Below are 21409 nucleotides of genomic sequence, written 5' to 3'. Positions count from 1 at the left end.
CCTGGCCTCAAACGCTGCCCCACCGCTGCCGCCCTGTGAGCGCTGCCGACGCACGCACACGCACGCATGCGCGCGCACGCACGCACAGGGACGCGCACGCAAGCACAGGCACACGGACGCGCGCACGCAAGCACAGGCACACGGACGCGCGCACGCAAGCACAGGCACACAAGTGCTCTCCGGGACGGGCTTTGTGGGTGCCTGACCTACACAGTTACACAGAGAGGCCCACTCGGAAGGGCGCGCTTGCTTTAAGTCTAAACACTTCTGGACGCGAGGCACCATGTTTCATGGTGGGCACTGCCTGCTGCATCTCTCAACTCAACTGCAGGGGCGAGAGGCTGGGTTGCAGCCCCACCCCGAGGCCTCTTCCCAGCAGCCCTTGGGGCACGCAGAGGGGCTCTGTGTGCTGGGCCGGACACAGCCATGGGCAGGGAGACAGAGAGGATCGATGAGCGAGGCTGGCAGCCCGAGCACAGGAAGCGTTCTCAGAGCTCGACCCTGTGTAGCAAGTGGACCACCAAGGAAGCCAGGAGAGGCGGCGTCGCCGTGGAGACCAGGAAGATGCTGGGGAACTGAGGGGCAGAGAGCAGCAGGACCCAAACCTGGACGGGGTGGGGGGTAGTAGGAGACCCGCCCCCAGGGCCATCTGGCTGACACCCAAGGGCCCTGGGGGATTTGTTCTGTTTGCATTTTTCCTATAAACGGGAGAAACAGCAGAAGGCAAAGCCCCTGGGTCCTGCTGGGTGGGCCTGGGAGGACTGTCCCCACCGGTTGGAAGAGACACCAGGAAGCAGGGCCCATCTCTGCAGCTAAGTAAAGAGCGGCCAGAGTGACCGGGAGATGAGCCCCTGTCCCCAGGCGTGGCTGTGCCCCAAGGCCGCGTCTGTGAGGCCCTCCCAGCCCCGCGCCCCGCCCCGCACCCCCCCCCCATCCCCGCACGTCCTGCGTCCTACGCGGTTTTGTTCAAGCTCCCGCGGGGGCATTAGCTGGGCTCCTGCTGTGTGCCTGGTGCTGCCCTGCCCCCATCACCACCCCGCACAGCACTGATGAGCCCGTGGGCCTGGCCCTGACGCGTGACACCTCCCAGCCTCTGTCTTCGCATCTGTGAAATAGGGATCACGAGGTATTTGCCTCACAGGGGTTGGAGTGAGAATTACATGAGTCATTAAACTGTACGAGTTAGTAAAATAAACTCAGGGTTCGCTCAGCATGCCTTCTTACTAATGCCCTCACCAACTGAATTATGATCAGGACACAACGCCCCATGTGGCCAGGAGCTCCCTCCAGGCAAGGACTTATCTCAGTGCCCTCTGCAGCCTCCAGGCCTGGGGGTACCTGGCACACAGGGGCTGCACTACATACCGAGTGAGTGACCACAGCCTTGCCCGGCCTCTGTGCCCGTGGCTGGCAGCCCTGGCACTAGACGACACTGGCTGACCTCCTGTGTCACTAAGAGGCAGGTGACAGGAGAGAGGGCTCGGATCTGGGGTCAGGGGCCTGGTCCAGTCAGACCCACGTCACCCTCCCTCCCAGCCCCCCAGATTGCTGGTTTCCTTTCTGACGGGCGGCTGTGGGCTCCGAGTGCCGGGCTGGGGGGACACGGATGGCGTGGGGCCAGCCCCAGGCCCAAGTTCGCAGTGTTCCTGGGGGAGGGTTTATCCCAGAGCGACGAACCCCGCATTTGTACCCTGCTCCCTGGTCACCAACTGCTCCCGCCGCCGCTCTCCCCGTTGGGTTCTAAACTGTCCGTCCGGACTCAGAAGGGCGAGGGTAGAGAGAGATGGCCTTGGGGGCAGAAAGAGGGGTACGTGGGACACAGGCGGGTCTGGAACGGAAGGCGCCGAAGACGGGGGGCTCGCCGTGCACACGGGGCTGGCCGAGCACCTTGGGGCTTCTGCACCCCTGCCCGCTCCGCAGCGCTGGGAGCTTCTGCCACCCAGAACCCCTGCACTTCCAGACTCCCCTGAATGGCTTCTGTGCTCCTTCAGTCAAGAGGGGAGACAGTCACAGAGGGGGACCCAGCCCCGAGGCCCCACGCCAGCTGATGGAATGGGGGCTAGAACTGTGTCTCCTGAAACCAGCGCCTGGACAGCACGTCTTCCTCCATCAGCTGACTCCTCATCAGGGGGACTGGTACTGGCTGTCTCCTTGGAGGCTCCTAACTGGTCAACACAGAGTTCTCTCAGATTTCTGCAATTGTCACAAACTTCCCAACAAAGGAGTGGCTCCAGCCAGGGCAAAAGCATCCACCGTCACACACACAACAGCACAGCCTCAGGCTCACAGGCCTTGCACAAACCCGTGTGAGAACAGCACTGTAGTTTTCAATTGAAGGGCTACTGCTTGGTGCTGCCGTGTGTCGGCTCCCCCGTTTGTAAGGACGTCTCCACCCTGGCCGCGGGGGTGGGCCGAAGGGCTTGAGGAGGCGGCAGGCGGCGTGGGGGATGGGAATCAGACGCCGACGGGGAGGGCTGGCACCTGACTCGGGGGTCACTGGGGTCCCCGTGGTTTCTAAGCCAAGACCAGGCTTGTGCAGGTCAGAGGGAACCAGGGAGAGACGGGAAACCCAGAGCGCCGTCAGGTGCCCCGGCCATTCAGGCGGGCGGGGCGCACAGAGCAAGGGAAACGACATTCCTAAACATCCCGTGACAGGGGAAAGGGAGGGCATTTTAGCCCTGGGCTGTAAGACCACAAGAGACAGGGAATGTGGCTCACGGTGTCGTGATACCTCATCTACGGATTTGTCTCCTCAAGCTGACGGCGGTGAAAGGAGACCAAGGTCAGGAGAGACGCCTCCCACTCAAGGATGCTGCACCCGGGAGACGGAGGTTTGGCACCAACTTCAGGCCAAACCCTTGTTTCCACCTTCTGCTTCTTGGGAAAGGGAAAGTGCCAGCTGGAACACCAGGTCGAGGGTGTGGGTGCCCGGGTTGGGGGAGGGAGGGCAGCCTCGGAGGCGCAGAGGGTCCCGGGCCTGCCCCGACCCTCAACCCCGCAAGGGAACCCCTTTGTTGGGGAGCCGGCCGCCTCAGGCTAAGGGGACTTCGCTGCTCTGCCAGGCAAAGTGGCCAAGCTGGGGTGGTCCCAGAGCCCCCGCCCTGATCAGAGGTGTTTCCCCTGCCCCGGTGGTCGGTCCTAACCCTCCGAGCCACGCTGTGCGGGCCGGCCCTCCACCAAGCCCGGAGCAGGAGAAGACACCGCAGAGCGAAGATGGGACAGGCTGCCTGTGTGTCTGCTTCCCCTGCGTGGGTCCCTGCTGCCTGCCCAGCCGAGCCCCCCACACGGAGAGGCCGGAGGGTGGTCCTGGGCCCAGTCAGGGCTGCTGTGTGCAGCCCATGAGCACAACGGGCCGGAGGCTCTGGGAGCCGCACGGCTGGCTCCGCCCCTCTCCTCTGGAGACGGTCCAGACCTTCACCGCCCGCACCCACCGACTGTTCACATTTCAAGTCACTGAAAGTGAATCAGAGTAAAAATTCGGTTCCTCGGCTGCACTGGCCACATGTGGCTACGAAGTGCGTGTCCTCGGGTGTGTCTTTGGTGTCCTATCAGCGGCCCCCGGAACGGCCCTGCAGTTGGCCTGGACCCTTTCCTTCCCGGCTCTGCCGCCTGCCAGCTGTGTGACACGGGGCAAGGGACTTCGCGTCTCTCTGCCGCGGCTCCTCCCTGGTAAAAGCACTTTGCCAGCATCCGGCACGCGGTGACCAACCCGCCGCCAGGGCTGCCGCTCACCGTGGCCCAGCTCGCACGCCTCCACCCACCGCCCAGCCGTGTGTCATTCAACCAGCATTTATTAGGCACCTACTGAACACAGGCACTGTGCCAGGTGCTGAGCCGCCGGGTCCAATAATGCGGGGTCCCTGCCCTCCGAGCCCAGTCAGGTGGGACAGTGACAAAAGTGGGCGGTGACAAGGGCTGGGCCCACGCCTGGGACTGACCTCTGACCTCTGCGGGCTCCGCAGAGACTGTCATCGCCCGGCGGGGCTGGTCCCCACACGGCGGCCCTGGCTGGGATCGACCTGGAGCCGAGGGTCCAAAGCAACTGCTCTGGGACTCGGTCCCGCTAGCTCAGTGCCCTCCGCTCACTGCGTCCTTCCAGCCCTGCCCTGCCCTCTGCTCCTCTGCCTCGGGGTGTGGAGGTGCGAGGGCAGGAGTTCTGTCCTCCCCGTGGGCCTGGAGCCCCTCAGAGAGGAGGGCGGGAACGTCCCAGGGGATCAGAGCTCCCCAGGGCGCCCAGGAGCAGGGAGCAGGGGCCACGGCCGGAGGACCGGCAGCCCTGGGGTGGGAGGGAGTGCGCTTTGTGCGGAGCTGCCCGCAGCCAGCCCTGGCCCTGTTTGTTTGGCTGAAGCTCTGCCCTGCGGCCTTTATTTCACCAGATAAAGAGGCGGGTGTGCCTGGGGGAAAACGGGAGTGGGCCCTCTATTCAGAGGCGCCCCCACCCAGCTGGAAGCCTTCCTCTCACCTCAGGACCCCTTGCCCCCTTCTCATCCGGGCAGCTGCCCTCGCCCAGCCGCCGCCCTCGCCCAGCCTCGCCCATCACGGTCAGATGGTGCTCTCGACTCTCAGCTTGAATCTAGCAGGAAAGAGTGGACGCTGGACGTTCAGAGCATCTAAGAGCCACCTTTGCTGGGACGGACGCGTTGTATAGACGCGGCTCAGGAGAGCAAGGCCCCTCCGAGGCCACCGTCCCGGGTCCGGCCCCCTCCGCTTGGGTGCCTCCTGTCGGCTCTAGCTCATCCTTGGCCTCATTTAGTCTAATCCTTTTATCAGGCCGGGAGTGAAGCCTTCTTTATTCCCTTTTAAGTGAAGAAAGGGAGACTTGGGAATATCAAGTTACTGCCCATCTAGTCACAGTAAGTGGCAGAGCCAACCCTGCGGGGCTGGTTCTGTTGAGCCCAGCTGGGTCCCAGCCCGCCCGAGGCTGAAAGGCGTGGCAGTGGGGTGGCAGCTTGGGAACAAAGGAGGGGATTGGGGGAGAGAGGAGGTTCTCTGTGTCCCCCCCCCCCCCCGCCCCCGCCGTTGCCAGGACGGGTGGGACTTTCCGGAGCCCGCCCCCTCCTCCAGGTTCACCTGGTCGGGCGCACCCTGCTCTCTCCACCCGGGGAGGTCCCGCCTGCGGGAGCCTCACCTGTCCCTCCCATCGGCCCCTGAGGCCCCGATGCCCGGTCCCGGGGCGTTTCCTGCCACGTTCTGCGCTGCTGGTCACCTGCCCACCACCTTCGTCCTCCCCTGTGTCGGGCACTGCGACCACCTGCCCTCTTCCCCAGCCCCACCCGTCTGGTTCATGGACTTGTAGGAAGACTAAACCACGGTCTCCACTGGCATCGCCGCCCAGGGAGAAGTCCTGCCTGAGGTCCAGCCCTGCCCCCTCGTGCTGCGGTTGCACTGACCTTCTCCCCGGGTGAAGTAGTTTGTGGGCTCTGGGGCCAGACTGCCGGGTCTGACCTTGGCCCGACCGCTTCCCAGATGCTTGGTACCAGCTCTGTGCCTTGGCTTCTGCACCTACAGATGTTATTCAGTAGCCCCTCTTCAGGGAATTGCTATGCAGGGGTCAGCCCTGCCCACCGGGCATGCAGCATCCCGCCCTCACCAGCATCCACCCCAGGACCTTCATCTGGAGAAGCAGCTCTGCGAGGTTCCATCAGAGAGGGGGCAGGAAGGGCCTTCTGGGTCAGCCCTGCCCTTAGGAGACACCAGCTGCTGCTTCTCTCCGCAGCCTCCGAAGTGTGCCACCTACCTCAGCCCCGATCTTCTCGTCTTTGATCTTCTGATCTCTGGCCAGGGTCCCCAGCCAAAGGCATTCCTGTCTCCTGGCCTCCTCCAAGGAGAGGCAAAGGGCTGGGTGCCTCCCGGTCCCCTGGGCTCCCTCCTCCCTGTGCTGTGGGCGTAACCAGGACTCCCACAGAGGCCCTGGGACCAGGACATAGCCCAGTCCCTTTGGGGGGTGTCTGAGGGGAGAAGGGTCTCAGGGATGGGCCGCCACTGGGCGTGGTGCCCTGGGCCAGACACTGCTGGAAAGGTGCCTCAGCTTAGGTCGTGCTCCTAGCACCCACGTGCAGAGCTGAGCCGAGCACGGGAGGTGTGTGTCCCCGTGCGCACACAGGGGAGGCGGCACACCCTGCCCTCAGGAGGCCAGTCTGAGGACACCTCCAGACCACAGGCACAGCCGGACAGAGCCCAGGACGTTAGTGTGGGAGGAATGCCATATGCCTGAGGACCAGGACAGTCAGGGAGGGCTTCCTGGGGCAGGGCCAGGAGGGACAGGGTAGGCCTGAGAAAGCGGCTTGACGGAGAGTTTTGCAAAGGGTGGGCCTGGGCTGGGCTGCTTAGGGCCGCAGCGAGAGATGCTGCAGTGGGCCGAACAGTGGCCCTCAGAGAGATGTCCTCATCCCTGGGACCTGTGCACCTGACCTGACTTGGAAAGGGTCTTTGCAGTGAAATTCACTGAAAGATCTTAAAATGGACGAGCTTCTGGGTGGGCCCTGAATCCAGTGACAAGTGCCCCCAGAAGAGACACAGAGACGCACGCAGAGCAGGCAGTGACGAGGTGACTGGTGCCGGTTGGAGTGAGGTGGCCACGAGCCCGGGAGCTGGCAGCCCAGGAGCTAGAGGAGGCTGTGGTGCATGAGGCCCCGCGGACACCTGGATTCCACAAGAGTCATTCCTGCCGTTTTAAACCACCTGGTTTGTGGTGCTCTGTTACAGGAGCCACTGGCAGTGATGCAGGGAGCACGGACCACAGGCCCCTCCCACACCTCCCCCAGCCCCGCCCCAGGAAGCACATTCGCAACCCTGAGCTGCCTCTAGGATCCACTGTGACCCCAAGATTCCTCCCCTGGGTGTCCGTGCTCACCAGACACCCATCCAGATCTGCTCGCGGCAGCCCCACCTGTAAAGCCCCAAACCGGAGGGCCTGTCCACACGGCCCGCGTCCTCCCGCAGTGAGGAACCGGGCAGCAGTGGGAGTAGCATGGATGGATTTCAAACATGGCGAGGGGGAGGGGCAGACACAGCAGTGCTCCATCCCCGTGAGGTCTAAACACAGGCGAAAGGTGCCGGGGCTGCTGAAGCCAGGGCTGGGGCTGCCCCAGGGCGTGTGGTGACTGGGGGAGACCGACAGAGGCGGTCGATGCTGTTTCTTGGCCTGGGTGCTGGTTGCGCAAGTGTACTCAGCTTGTGGAAATTTACCAGGACACACTTGCCACGTGTACTCTCTTCTTAAATAAAAATGAGTTTAAAAAGTTAGGGGCCGGGGGGGGCACTCATTCTGAAAGTCCTCTGTGAACCTGGTGTCGCTAAGGGCTCCCTCTGGATTCCCTGGTTCTACTTCCCAGCCTTTACCTTGTGGGACTGAAATTGGATGTGTGTTTCCGTGTGGCTTTTCACCTCACTCATCTGTGCATCCCCTGGCATACAGTAGGTGCTCAATAAACACCTGCTGAGATGTGCTGCACAGCAGGGCACGGTGTTCTCAGACTCACCCCAGAGGTCCCTGGCCATCGATCCCAGCGCCCCGGGTCATCCCAGGATCCAGTAGGACACACCCTCCCCACTGCTGCCCCCTCCCCTGTGCCTGTCCCCGCCCAGCATGTGCAGGGCTGTACCTTCTGACCCACCAGCCTGAAATCTCGCCAGACACAGACTCGGACCTTCAGAGGCAGACACACAGTGCAGACTCTAGGACCAAAAGCCTCGGGTCCCTAGAGCACTCTCTCCATGCAAGCCTGCATGCCTTTCTTTGTCTTAGCTTGTTGGAAACTGGATGGAAACCTTCCAAAGAGGTTTTCTTTTTAAAGAAATGGTAAAGAGAATGACTAGGAAAGGCGAAAGCTTCTAAGTGGCAGGGTTTATGGAGCAGACGTCTCACTACCATGAAACCCAAACCGGCCAACTGGCAGCTTAAGTCTCGGCTCTGTCCTCGCCGCAGCCGTCTGGGTGGACGCCCCACCTCGGGCCTGCCGTAGAGCCAGGCCAGCACGGCCCCAGGTGTGAGGGCTGCCCTCCCACGCAGCCTGTCTCTCAGGGGAGCGCATCTGCTCTCGGCCACCACGCCTCCCGCTGCCACCATTCACTTGTGCATTCGCTGCTTCACTCATCCCAGCAGTGTGTTTGAGCACCACGTGCAAGGGTGACACCAGCCCTGCTTGGCTGGGGCCACCAGCCTGGGTGGGAAACAGACGAGGGAACAGGAGTTAGACCCAGGGGGGCTGCGTCCTAGGGCAGAACCGGGAATTTTCCCGGAGAAAGGGAAGTCTCAGTCGGCCCCTCGTATCCTAAATCAAGCTCACGCTTCCCGGGCTGCAGGCTTCTTGCCTGAAGCCATTTCTTAACCACATCCTTGCAGTAAATCACAGTGATAGTCACGGGGCGCCACCTAAGTACAAATTAGGTAAAAGCAAAATCCCGGGCGGGGCGGGGCAGGGGTGCAGGGAGTGGCTGGCCAGCTGACGGTCTGACTTATTCCAAGGAGAACCTGGAGGTTGGTGCCGGGCACACTTTAAAATGCAGATGTGGCCCCAGCAGGTCTGGGGTGGGGTCTGAGCTTTTGCACTCCAGGTGCGTCCCCAGAGGAGGAAGGCTGCTGGTCTGGTGGGGACCACGCGTTGAGTAAAAGGCTTTAGGATATCCAAGGCACTAGATGGGATAAGTCGCCTGTACTCAACCCCGCCTCGTCCCAGCCCCGGGATCTCAGGTCTTGCTGGGGGACGCCGCACCTCTCGGGGACCGGGGCCCCTCCCTCACCTCGGCCTCACTCGCACCCCTCCTCCCACTCCGTCCCCTCTGCTTCTACAGTCTCCTGGGACGCAGAACTACCAACCCAGCAGGAGACAGGCCCAGAGACCAGAGGACTTGTCCACAAGCTCTCAGCAAGCTGGGGGCAAAGAAAGAACTGGAGGTCGGGGCGTCCTGGTTCCAATCCCACTGAGCAGAGAGGCGCCCAAAACTGCAGCCGAAACCAGAGGAGGGCCCCGTGGACACCCCCGTTCTTCCCGACCGTGCAGCCCTGAGTGCACACGCCAGAGAAAACCGCCCCCGCGGGGGGGACCCAGGAGGGGAGGGGCCGAGCTGGCAGGGGTCTGCAGGGTGGCGGCAGGGTGGGGGGACTCGCACAGCCACTTACTGAGTCCTTGTCTCCCCCTCGTTTGTGGTGGAGAATTCTCAGTGTAATACCAGTGCCCAGCACAGCCGGGCGCTACTAAGTACACACTTAATAAACTGTGGCATAAATAAGACCACGCCAAGTGGCTACCGTGTGTCAGACACCCTTCCAAGCGCTTCTGCGTATTAACTCGTTCACCGTCACCCGACCCCAGCCCGCTCGCGCGGAGGCCTTGCCCACTGGAGCCCGACAGCTGGCCGGTTCACAGAAGCGGGGGTGTGCGGGGCTCCCCCAAGCACGGCAGCCCGTGGTTCCCGCCCGGCAGACGCCACTCGCAGGCCAAGGAACCCCCCCGCAGTGATGCCCACTCGAGTGTGTCTGGACAGGGGCTGCCTCCACGCACAGCGTCCCTCAGAAGGGGCGCCCGCCCCACCCTCCAGCCTGTCCTGCCCGAGGTCATGGTTCATCGTGACCCTGGGGACAGAAGCAGTCAGGATCCAGGGCACAAGCACGGAGGACGGGACTCCCTTAATTTACCAACACCTGGGATGGGAGGCAGGTCGAGACCCTCATTCCACAAACAAGGGCGAGAGCAGCGCAAAATAAGAATGAGGCCCTTGTTCAACAGCCATTCAGACCTTGGCGGTGGCGACAGCAGAGCGCGAGCCCAGGGTGGCTCCTAAGGGGGGAAGGCGCACGTCCGCCCACCCGGGGGCCAGCCTGGCTGAGGGGCGGCCCAGGCCCCCAGCTCACCGGCGCTGGGTGGTCACTGTGCTGGGAGAACAGCTCCTGAGTCTGCCCCAAGGAGCCTGAGGGCCGACGGCCTGTCCCCATTCCCTCCGGCTTTTGTCCTTGACAATGGTCCTGCCAGCCTCCTGATCAGCGTCCACCACAAAGGCGGGGGATTGGCTTACGGCCCTCCTGCCTCGGGGCTCACAGCCCCAGACACTCGATCCACCTCTAGGTCCCCAACACCCACCCGGTGGCCCCAGACCTGAGTCGGGGCAGGGGAGGATGAGGGCAGGTCCTGTAAGCGCCACTCATGCCCTGTGCAGGGCGCCCCCTGCGGGTGGAGACCCAAGCCGGGTGGGGGCGTGTGTCTGTGTGTGAGTGCGTGTGTGTGAGTCTATGTGCGAGTCTGTGTGTATGTATGTGTGCGTGTGTCTGTCTCTGTGTGTGTGTGTGTGTGTGTGTGTGTGTGTGTGAAGGGAGGTGTGATGTCCTGAGGAGAAGCGCGCCAGGAGTGAAGTCCTGCCTGTCTGAAGGGGGAGGCCTGGCCCCTCCCTGAGACCCACCCCCTATATGAGAGACATCAAGAGCCTAAATCAATGAGGCAGGTGGACAGACGGACAAACAGATGGGCACCCCCTGAGCAGACGTGGGCGGCAACACAGCCTGGTAGTTCTCAGGAAGGGAACACACCCCCAGTGTCAGCTCTCCGTCCCCCAAGCAGGGCCTGCTTGACACAAGCTTCCTTGGGGGAGGCGGGGGAGAAGACCACCTGCCTTGCAGTGACTCCCCCAGGGCCTGCACGGGGGCGGCGGCCAGGCACGGGCTTGGCCCCTCCGTCCCCGCCCCTCGCCACTCCTGCTCTGGACCTGCCTGCCGCAGCCTCACCCCCCCACAGGCTGTACGACGTGTGCCCTGGTCTCACCTCCCCCGAGTGCCCCTGCCTCATCTGAGCGGGGAGCAGTCCGGCCCCACGAGGCTGGATGCAGAGAAAGCCCTCAGGTCGGAGTCTGGGCAGACGGGGAGGCTCAGTCCCCAACCGTGAATGAACGAGTAAGTGAAGGTTCGCTCCCACCACAGCCGGGGGTGGGGGCGGGCAAGGGCTTTACCTCTAAGCAGTGGCCAATGGGCCGGGGCTGGGGGCTGCAGCCCAAGTGAGAGACGTCGGCAGGATGCGCACAGGTGCTCACGACACCTGGGGCTCAGCCCCCGGGACGTCCCTGCCCACTGAGCGCACTGCCCTGCGTGCAAGGAGCGTGAAGCAGATCTGGACTCACACAGGTCACCTGGGGAGGCATCTGTCCCTCCTACAGGAAGTGTAAGAGGGCCTTGGTGGTGGCTGTCTTTGATGCTCCCAGGAGCCAAGGGTAACTCGGGTTGGGGGGCAGGGGGTGATCCAAACTTGCAAATCGCTCAGGGCATTGGAATAAACCTTGACGTTCCTGGTGCCCATAGGTCCCTAAGAAAGCAATGCACTGGGCTGGGGTGTAGACAGGGACGGTGGACCCCCTCTGCATCTCCGCTCCCCGTCCCTCCAGGAGGCCATATGCCTCGGCTCTGAGCCTGGGACCAAGTCCAAATCCCTGACACCCTGCCCGCCGCGCCGTCTGGACACCCCCAGGGCCGCCCACCTCCTCCAGCACCCCAAAGGCCAAAGGGGAGGGGAGAGGCCGGGGGCTTGTTCCAGATCTGACTCTCTGGTCTCGCTCCCAGCAAAGCCCCGGCCACAGAGTTGCGGGAGGACCAGGGCACTGCAGGTCTGCCTCAGCTTCTCACCCCAGTGCCCCCAGGAGGCCGGTGGGCGACGGCACTGAGCTGGGCAACTCCCCCCATCCACGGGAGCGAAGGAGATGGAGGCCAAGGACAGGGGTACACCACGCTTTCCCACCACAGCAGGGCCTCCGGGTGTGCGTGCGCCAGGGGCCCCCAGCCTGGCCGGATGCTGCCTGGAGAGGCTGGACGATTTACCCCAGCTGCCGAACGCCTTGAATTGCTGTCGTTTTTTTTTCTTTTTTTAATGTTCCCCGAGGAGAAAGAGGCAGAAAGCCCTGCTCTGGAAGGTCCTGCCTCGGGAGGGACGGACGAGGCCATGGACAGAAGGCCAGCTGCCCTTCCCTCTCCCAGGCTCGTGCCTCCTCCCCCCAGAGGGCCTGCCCTGCCCGCGACCGACCCGTGTGAATCTCCCGTCCACCAGGGCTCAGGCTAGGCCTCTCCCCTCCACCCCCAGGGCCTTCCCGCAGCTGGTCCCCCAGACACACCCCCGCGTCCACCAGCTCCGGAGGCCACAGCGGGCAGGAGGGATAGGGGCCACCACTGACTCTTCCTGAGAAAAGAAAGAAACAGGCTCTAAGGGGCTGCTCCAGCATCCCTGATCTGCCCCACGAGGCAGCGTGCATGTGGTTAGGAGGCGGCAGCGGCTGAAATCCCAGCGTCAGCAAGCACCGGCTGGCGGCCTTCGAGGGCTCCTGAGCAAGGGGCTTGGTCTCCTCACCTGTAACGTGGGGATGAAGCTGGTGTGTCCCTCAGGGGTTTACACGCTTAAATGGAGGCGGTAAATGCCGACTGTTACCCTGACAGGTTAAGGCAGCGCCACCAGGGTGATGGCAGCTGCCCAGGTACATCCGCGGGGCTCCAAACATGGGCCTTCCCAAGATCTAGTGTTTTCCCGAAGAAACTTCCGAACTTCCTGGGAAAGTGCAACCAGGAAGGCATTTCCACCACCCGCTGGAGCAGAGAGGGGAGACGGAAAGCCCGGCGCGAGCTGCTTCCCCGGCCCCAGCCCCAGGCTCTACACCTCACAGGTACTCAGAGGGGACCCCGATTCCCAGGCCGTGGAGAGCTCGGGGTACGAGCCCCCCTTGCTGGCTCTGAGGAGGAAGCAGGTAGCAGCAGGAAATGGGACCCAAAGGAGACCTCGGCTCCCGACGCTCTGGGCGCAGGGCAGCCGGGGGCAGCCCCCGCCTGCCGCCGCCGCCAGCGCTCCCGGGGCCCACGCTGGCAGGGCTCTGGGGGGCGCAGAGCCAACCCCGAGCTCCCCTCCTCACCGTGTCCTTCTGCTGCTTCCAAAATAACTCTCTGCTCTCTGCCCAAGTTTGTTCTCCCATGTCTGAGGCAGGAAAAGAGGCCTGAGTTTCTAGAAATTGGGGACCACCCCTTTACCAAGGGGCTAGTCAGCACAGAGGGGCCCCTACAGTTCTGAGAGCCCCCAAGTCAGCAAATCCGTCTCAGTTTGGCTCCAGGAACTTGTCTTTTCCAACGTGGGGGCCGAGGGTTGGAAATTTCTCCCGCACTTTTGTCCCTTGTACCTTCCCAAGGGGCCCAGCGCCCTGCTCCTAAGGTCACACAGCCGTTAGGGTCCTTGCAGCCCCTCAGGGCGTGTCCCAGGGCAGAAAGGAGCCAGATGCCTCGGCCGTGCACACCTAGCTTTCCTTGTGCTGCACCAGAGAACCCGCTCTTTCCACGGAACTCGGCTTCTGGGGAGAAGCTGGACTCTCCAGACAGGAGTCACCTGGAAGTCCAGACTTTTCCTCTTGGAAGAGTCCTCACAGGTGCCAGGCTGGCTCATCTCTTCCAGGGAACCCTGTGAGAATGGTCACTTCCTCCATCGCCCCGCCCCCGTCCCCACCCCAGCCTGTCCCCATCAGGAACCCAAGAGCAGAATGGGCTCCAGGGAAGGTCATTTCCCTGAAGGTCAGTGGGAGGGGGCTTGATTAGTAAGGAAGGAGGGAGGGAGGGAGGGAGGGAGGGAAGAAAGAAGGAAGGGGGCTTCCCTGGTGGCGCAGTGGTTAAGAATCCGTCTGCCAAGGCAGGGGACACAGGTTCGAGCCCTGGTTTGGGAAGATCCCACATGCCGCAGAGCAACTAAGCCCCCTGCACCACAACTACTGAGCCTGCGCTCTAGAGCCTGTGTGCCACAACTACTGAGCCCGTGTGCCACAACTACTGAAGCCAGCACGCCTAGAGCCTGTGCTCCGCAACAGGGGAAGCCACCACGGTGAGAGGCCCACGCACCGCCACCGCAACGAAGAGTAGCCCCCGCTTGCCGCAGCTAGAGAGAGCCCACATGCAGCAACAAAGACGCAATGCAGCCAAAAATAGATAAATAATAAAATAAAGTAAGTAAATTTTTAAGAAGGAAGGGAGGAGGGAGGGAGGGAGGGAAGGGGGAGGGGAAAGAGGGAAGGGAAGGGAGGGGGAAGGGGGGAATGGGGAGGGAGGGGAAGGGGGAGGGGGAATGGGGAGGGAGGGGGAGGGAAGAAGGGGGGAAGGGGAGGGAGGGGGGAGGAAAGGCAGCCCAATGGGGCTCCAGAACTTAGACTCTGTCTCCCTAAGTCTGCGCCCGTCACAGGCATTTCTGTCACCCTTCCTGGGCCTCGGTGGGTCCTTTGCAGTGGAGGGTTGAGAAAAACAGCGCCCATGGTCAACGGTTTAAAGCAGACACAAGGCTTTGCCCCTTTGTCCCGTGGCTCCTCCTACCGCCCTTCCCAGTGAATGCTGTCGGCGTTTCCATTCTCAACATGAAAAAAGACAAACTTTGGAGCGAGTGAGTAGCGGCCAGAGGACGCACAGCCCATAAACCGAAGTGCTAAGACTGGAGCCCAGGGCTTCGGCAGGGCCTCCGTCGGGCACCCGGCACCGCGCCCGCCCTGCCTGCTGCCTGGTGGGCACGGTCCACGCGGAAGCCGTCGGGTCGAGCCCTCGGAAGGGGAGAGGCGGGGCTGGCTGGGCGGGCCGGGCGACTTTGCTCTGAGCCCGGGCTTTCTTCTCCTCTGCCCGCCGCCCACCCACTGAGCCCGGAACGCCGCTGCCGGAGCCCAGAGGTTTCCTTTTTCTTTCGCCCGGGGCTGCTTCCTGCCTTTCTTTTGAACTGGGGTGTTGGCTCCCTGACACGCTCGCCCTCCTCCAGCGACCCCCCCACCGGGCCTGCCCCGTGATGGGCCAACTCCGCCCCCCAACCCGGCTCTGCTTCATAGAAAGGCTGGCACCCAGTCCCTAGGGGACCCTCCTCCTGGAGCGGCTCCCCGCTCTCCCCGGGGGAGGTCCTGCGCCAGGACAGGAGGCTCAGAGCCCATCTCCCCTGCGTCTCCGGCCCTGTTTCTCAACAAAACCTGTGCGCATTGTGGTCTGGAAATGTTCTGGCACGGGCTGAGGGTTAGAACTCAAACCCCGAGTTTGTGGGGTGGGGAGAAGCTCAGGCTCTTAGAATCTATTAGAAAAGGACACGGAGGCCTAGCCCGGAAAGGGCGGCCTCCGAGGTCCAGAATGAGAAGAGGCCCATGGATCTCCCAGACGCAGCCCGCAAGGCCGCCATCCTCCCTGGAGCCACACGTTTCTCTGCTTCTTCAGACGACAGGCCCTGCAGGGACCAGCCGCTGCGCTGGGGAGCAGGCTGGGGTATCCCACCCGTTGCTGCCTCACCCCCCTCAAAGCTCTGCGTCCGCACCGGCCAGGAGAAAACTAAAACCTCTCCAGGCCCCAGAGGGCTCCTCTCGGCTCCCTGCAGCCACTCTCTCCTCTCTCATCCCCCAACACACAGACGCGCCCATCCCGCACTTCCTCCTCCAGGAAGACCTCCCTGACTAACACTTCTTGGCCCCAGTCACCCTAATAACAACACCACTAACACTGGGCTCTTCCCAAGGGCCGGACACTGTGCCAAACCCTTTACAAACGTCGCCTCAGTGAATTCAGACAACAGCCCTGTGAGGCAGGCATGAGCTCCATTTACAGATGAGGAAACTGGCCCAGGTCACCAGCTTGTGAGGACTGCGGTCCTGCTCTGCCGTGACCGGCACCTGTGCTGGGACCCCCGCTCTCCCCAGCGCCCTGCCTCCGTCTCATCACCCTCAGGCGGCGATGAGTAGGATGGAAACTACCCAGAATCTACACACACGCTGCGTCTGACCTTTCATCGAGGTCAGCGGTCGTCACAGCAGCCTTACAGGGAGTAAGGTCCCAAGGAGGCAGTAAGCTGCCTGACGGCGGTTGTGGAGCGGGGGGCCCCCTTCGTCCCGGCGGCAGAAGGTGATGGAAATGGGTGCTGAGGGGTCAGTGCAAGCGAACGAGCCTCAGGCCTTCTACAAGCAGCTCGGCCCCCCACTCGCTTCCTGTCTCTGCTCAACTCTGGGGGCAAAGGAGGGACTCAGAATACTACCCAGATTCTCCAAGTCAGGGACAGCCCCGGGTATTGCCAACAACACGTGTATATCTCTGTCCCCTCGCTGTGCGGACGTGGGACGGGATAGAGCGAGGGCCGCCCCACCTTCCGGGTGCCCCAGAGCCGGGGGTCCGTGTCTCCCAGGTGAGTCCCGGGGAGGACATCCAAACCCTCATGAGTCCCCACGAGCCTCACTGAGACCACGGGTTGGAGAGACGCCAAGGCCTGTGGGTGTTTGGCGTCGGTCCCTTCAACCCAATCAACCGGGCGTCCGACCCTGAGGGAGCGTCGTCTTTGCAGGTGAGGGCAGAGCAGAGACGCAGTGGGACCAAGAGAGCGGGGCAGCGGTGGGCAGCTCTTTGCACGGGCTGGGTGTCTCCTGGAGCCCCGAGTTCCCTGGTGCCCCCTACGGCTCCGTCTCTGGCACCTTCTGAAGGTCTTCAAGGGCGCCCTCTGACCGGCCGCCCCCTGTACATCCACGTGTTCTCATCTGACCTTTCACCTTCTCTTCCACGTCCTCCCACCCCATCCCCAGTGTTCACAGCTGGCTGGACCCCGAGCCCCATCCGGAGCAGCCAGGCACTGACTGAGGCCAGCACCCCGCGGTCGCCTCCCCTCGTCCCACCACAGCCTGTTCCCTTGGGCTCTGAGCTCACCCCGGGTGCCATTTCCTCCCGCGTGAGGGTTCAGGCACTGCTCGTATGTGTCACGCACTGTGCCGGGGAGTTTACATGACACGTCGCCTCACCTAGCCTGCCCACCACCCACTTGTCCCCACGTACAGACGAAGACCCCGAGGCTCAGAGGACTCAGGTGACTCCGTCAGGGGCAGAGCTAGGAGGGGCCAGGGCTTGGGTGGCCCAGACGAGAGGCCCTGCGGGCCCCAGCAGCCAATGAAAGTGTGGGCCGTCCTCGGCCGGAGCTGGGCCACTTGGGGCTGAACTGGCGTATCCTCACTTTGCTGAGGAGGGAAGGGGGCGGCCCTCACGCCCACCCTTCCACGGTGCGTTTGTGCCTGGGCCACTCTCCAGAGAGGCAGAGAAAGGAGGCCCACCGCCCTGCAGAGACGCTCCACTCACCACCCAGACAAGACCCTGCGTGGCCAAGGGGGACCCTGCATCTTCCCCTCCCTCCAACATTCCAGGGCCTGCTGCTGAGGTCCCCAGGCCACGTGGGACCCTCCCTCCTACCCTGGGATGCACAGGCTGAGTCCTGGGAGAGAGGGGCTTTCTCGGGCCCCAGGGAGACTCAGGGTCGGCTCAGAAAACCCCAGATGCAGACATGACAGTGCCAGGGGAACAGTGACGAGACGGTGGGGGCAACCCTCCAGCAGCGTGGATTCTGACGGCGACACTGTCCTCTTTTCCCCAAGTCCTCCTGAGGAAGGATGGGTCTGGGGAAGGAGGTGGGACCAGTGAGCCCCTCAGCCTGGAAAAGGGAACTTTCTCCTGCTTCCCCAGAGAAAGGCTCCACAGAAGTCATTTCCAAATTCTTTTTAGCCACAGAACCCTGTCTCCAAATGAGCCAATGTCCTACCCGCTTCACCCACACACATGTAAAACGGCTGAAGGGGAGCTGCCCTGGTCCCATTTAGTTCAACAAATACTTGCCTGACTCTACAAACGAGCTCCTGTTTCCTCAGAGCCCCCAGGCCCTGGAGCCCAAAGCCACAGAGCTCCGGGACAGATGGCCCAGACCCTCCTCCTCCGAGAAGAGGTCGTGGAGGCCCAGGCGGGGCTGAGCCAGGAAGCCTTCCTCTCCCCAGAGCAGGGGGGAGGCAGGTGGTCTGGAGTGTGCGCTCACTCCCTCCTCCTGCCCAGGTGGCCAGGCCGGAGCCCCCAGCCCTCAAGCCCCGAGGGGCAGCTGCCCCCAGTAGGGTCCACTTCACACACCATCTCACCCCGACTCAGACTCTAAAAACAGCTCTTTGGTTTTCAGCTTGGCACTGCCCACAAATTAGTGTCTCCAACACGGCCTCTTGGGACGTGACTTCAGGAAGGCCCCTGGGGAGCCAGAGGCCTCAGTGGAGGGAGATGGAGCCAGCAGGGACATCTTGGAGGAGACGAGGGTGGCTTAGTCCCCTCTCCTGGCTTCTGGGACCCCCACCAAGGCCACCCAGCTCGAGTGACTGCTCTGCTCTCCTTGCCCCGGCTGGGGACAATCTTTCCCCCCACGGGGCCCCTCCCCTCTCCTCCGCTGAGCCCTGGCCACCGTCCTGGCGCTGCTCTGCAGGAGAAGAAACCAAGAAACCGGCAAGAGGAGAGGGGGCGGCAGTCTGGGCCCCTCTGCTCAGGGCCCGGAGACCCACCTCTCACCTAGCCTGGGCTCGCGCCATTAGGCCCCGAGACGGGCCAACTGGGAACCGGTCAGGGAAGCCCGGCCTCACCACTCGCCTGGCCTTCAGCCTGGGACTGTTCTCCCCGCCACGGCCCCACAGTCCAGGACAGGGCAGGAGATGCCTGGGCCTCAGGGCTCCAGCTGCACAGGTGCCCCAGACTGAGGCTGGCCCGGCCAGCGCGCAGCCAGGCGGGCTCAGGGAGAAGCGCGTGGTACTCACAGGTAAGCCGTCAGGGGGTCCAGGTCCCCCGGCACCGCGGAGAGCCCGCGCTCAGAGCAGTCGGCCGACAGCATGATGCCGTCCTTGTGGCAGCGGCAGGGGGCCGGGCAGGCGGGCCGCGGGCCAGGCTGGGGGGCGCACGGGGAGGCGCAGAGTGCGGCGCAGAGCCAGAGGGCGCGGAGCCCGGGTGCGCTGGGCATCGCGGCGGCCGGGAGGGCGGCGGGCACCGGTGGCGCACAGTCAGAGAGGAGCAGGCATCTCTGCTTGGTCTTCACTCCTGGGTTTCACGGGTTGGGCTTGGCAGGGGAGGGCGGAGCCAGGGAACTTTCTCGCCTCTCGCTCCCCTTCCCTCCTTCCCTCCGAGCTGGCAGGAATTTCATCCAGGAAAGAAAAAAATCCAGGAATTTCATTTCAACCCGGAGAGCGGAGAGCGGGTCCTGCAGGCGTTTGGGCTGCGGGCTCAGGACCCCGTGCCAGAGCGGACAGCCTCGGGGCCACAGGGGATCGGAGGAGGGCCCCGGAAGCACCTTGTTTGCTCGAGGTCACCCACTTGGGGGGGGAGCAGCCCCAGAAGTACAACTCGGGGTCACCCGCCGCAGCCTGGCTCCTGGGGAGGGGAGCGAGGGGTTGTCTCGCCAGGTGGGCCGTGAAGGGCCGGAGCCGCGGGGCGGGTGGAGGTCGGGTGGCTACAGGAGGAGACTTCCAGCCGAGCCCCAGGCCCCCCACTAGAGAAGGTGTGACGTCCACTCACAAAGCGTCTTGCACGCGGCCCCAGTCAGGTGGGAGCCCGGGAGCCCTGGACCCTGCTCCCGGGATGGAGCCAGGCGCCCGGCTGGGGGACGCGCCCACCTGGCGGTCCGGACCGGCCCGAGTCGGCAGTCTGGCGCCACCTGGAGGCCAGTCCGGCAGCTGCAGCTCCACCAGCCTGAGGCTGGAAGGGCCAGGCGGGAGGCTTGAGGGCGAGAGACGGTGGCTGATGCTGGGCTCATCCCGGCGCCGGGCCAAGCCCAGGGTGGAGTGAGAGCCGGCCGCGTCTCCTGACCTTACTCTCCCCACACGGTCCATCCTGAGTGTACAGCGGCAGCCTGAAAGCCTCAGCGCAGCCAGTGGCCCTTCATCCAGGACCGTCACCCCCCCAGGGCCACTCATCACCCCCCTCCCATTCTCTGCTACTGCTCTCACCTCCCGGGCCCCAGGGGCTGCACGGCTGGGCCAGGAAGGCGGAAACCAAACCAACCGTTGCCCTCTGGGGTGTGGGGCTCGGCCCTGACGTAGATGAGCCCCCAGGAAGGCCTGGGTGGTCCTTGTGCACGGAGGGCCGGAGAGACCACAGGGGTGCTGCCCACTCGGCTGTGTTCCCGGCCTCACTCCCCACTCGCTGCGGCCCTCCTGCTCCTTTGCAGCTCTGGTGCGGGGGCCCTGCTGCCCCCTCAGCATGGCGGGGCCTGGGCCCAGTGCGAGGCTCCAGCCCGCCTACTGGAGGGTCGTCATGGGCCAACCCCGACTCCTGGGAACGAGTGTGCAGAGGGTGTGACCCAGCCCAGGGAGGCCCAGGTGAGCGGGGAGGCTGCCCTGCTCCAGCTTCTGCTGCACAGGCCGCGAGGGCCCTCCCGGCCTCTGACCCCTCGCCTTTCACGAGGAGCTCGGGGCGGCCAAGGAGAGCCCTGCCCCTCCCCGATTCGGGGTCTGACTCCTTTCGGGGCGTGCTGCTCTGGTTTGTGCAGGCTTTCTGTGTCCCCCAGGCCCTCTACCGGGAGCAGCTGGGGCCCCGCCGCTGGCACCAGCCATCCAGGGCCTCCTGGTTGATGAGGGGACGGATGGGACCTGGTGAGGCCGCGGGTGATGGTGTCGCCACGGTGAGCACTCCTGCCCTCCTTTCTGCTTCTCCTCAGGGTTTTCCCTCCCCAGACTCCCGCACTGTGGTGGAGCGAAGGAGGCAGAGAAAACTCAGCCGCTCTGGCCACGCAGCAGCGAGCCCCCCCGCGCCTGCTGCTGGCGGCGGGAAAGGGGAAGGCCGGGTTGCGGGGGGTGGGGGGGGGAGCAGGGCCAGGTCGGTCCTGCTGTGCACAGGGCAGCAGCTGTGCCCCCTCGCCCCGAGTAACCTGCTCTGAATCCAGGGCCGCCCCCCGGACACTAGAAACTAGATCTGAGGAACAGGGAAACTGGAGGGCAGGGCTGGGGGCTGCCCCGCGAAAGCCACCCACCAGGCCCCCCCAGCCCCGCTCCTGTTTCCCAGCAGGCCCTGGCATGGATGGACAGAACGCACTCGGCCTCTGGCTTGACCTCATCCCTTATTCCCCGACTCGGCCCCTTCACGGCACGGGGCCCGGCGGGCATCAGGGGACAGACTCCCGAAAGACGATGTCAGGGCAGAGTGAGGAGGGGGCTGTGTCCGGACCCGCACCCCGAGCCGCGGGGCAGCGGGGTCTCTGCCTGCTCCTCTGGGGCCCCGTCCAGTGGCACCTGCAGTGGCTGAGCGGTGTGCCTAGCTTCTCCACGCCCCAGGAGCAGCACGGGCCCGCGGCAGCCAGGAGGGGCAGCAGGGTCATGGTGGGGAGCTCCTGCCCGGCTCCCCACACGGCAGCTGCAGCCTCTGCACCGGCCCCTCCTTCCTGCTCCCTCTCTGGGCAAAGACGTTGGCACCGGTGCCTGGAGGGGCCGGGACTGCTCCGCGGAGCCCACCCCCAGCCCACGGCCCTAGCTTACACATGTGATGCTGAGGAGGGTGCAGGGCCAGCCTGCAGCGCTGCTCACGGCCACCCAGCGCACGGTCACCGCGTCCGTGGCGACGGGCTGTGACTCCGTGAGCCAGACTGGGTCAGGGCTGCTCGGCCGGCCAGCCCATCCCCACCCAAGCCCCGGTCAC

At 64.0% G+C, this 21409-nt stretch overlaps 1 protein-coding gene and 1 long non-coding RNA gene across 7 annotated transcripts in view; one reads left to right on the top strand and one right to left on the bottom strand.

Moving 5' to 3' along the window:
* LGR6 (leucine rich repeat containing G protein-coupled receptor 6) overlaps nt 1–19614 on the bottom strand; it is a 111508-nt gene extending 91894 nt beyond the window's left edge. For all 6 annotated transcript variants that reach the window (XR_007476049.1, XR_007476053.1, XM_049706924.1 and 3 more), the window contains exon 1: nt 18544–19614. Coding sequence is in view for 4 of the 6 variants with exons in the window: in XM_049706924.1 (XP_049562881.1) it covers nt 18544–18743 (200 nt within the window). In the remaining 2 variants the exon portion in view is untranslated. The remainder of the gene's footprint in view (nt 1–18543) is intronic.
* LOC125963740 (uncharacterized) lies at nt 12471–18549 on the top strand. Its single transcript, XR_007476135.1, has 4 exons — nt 12471–12630; nt 13810–13944; nt 14318–16286; nt 17925–18549. It is a non-coding gene; the product is annotated as an uncharacterized LOC125963740 (long non-coding RNA).
* Nucleotides 19615–21409: the final 1795 nt, after the last annotated feature.

The sequence above is a fragment of the Orcinus orca genome, chromosome 1 (assembly GCF_937001465.1).
Source record: "Orcinus orca chromosome 1, mOrcOrc1.1, whole genome shotgun sequence".
Classification (NCBI taxonomy): domain Eukaryota; kingdom Metazoa; phylum Chordata; class Mammalia; order Artiodactyla; family Delphinidae; genus Orcinus; species Orcinus orca.
The sequence above is the reverse complement of the archived record's forward strand: the minus strand, read 5'-3'. Positions and strand labels throughout refer to the sequence as shown.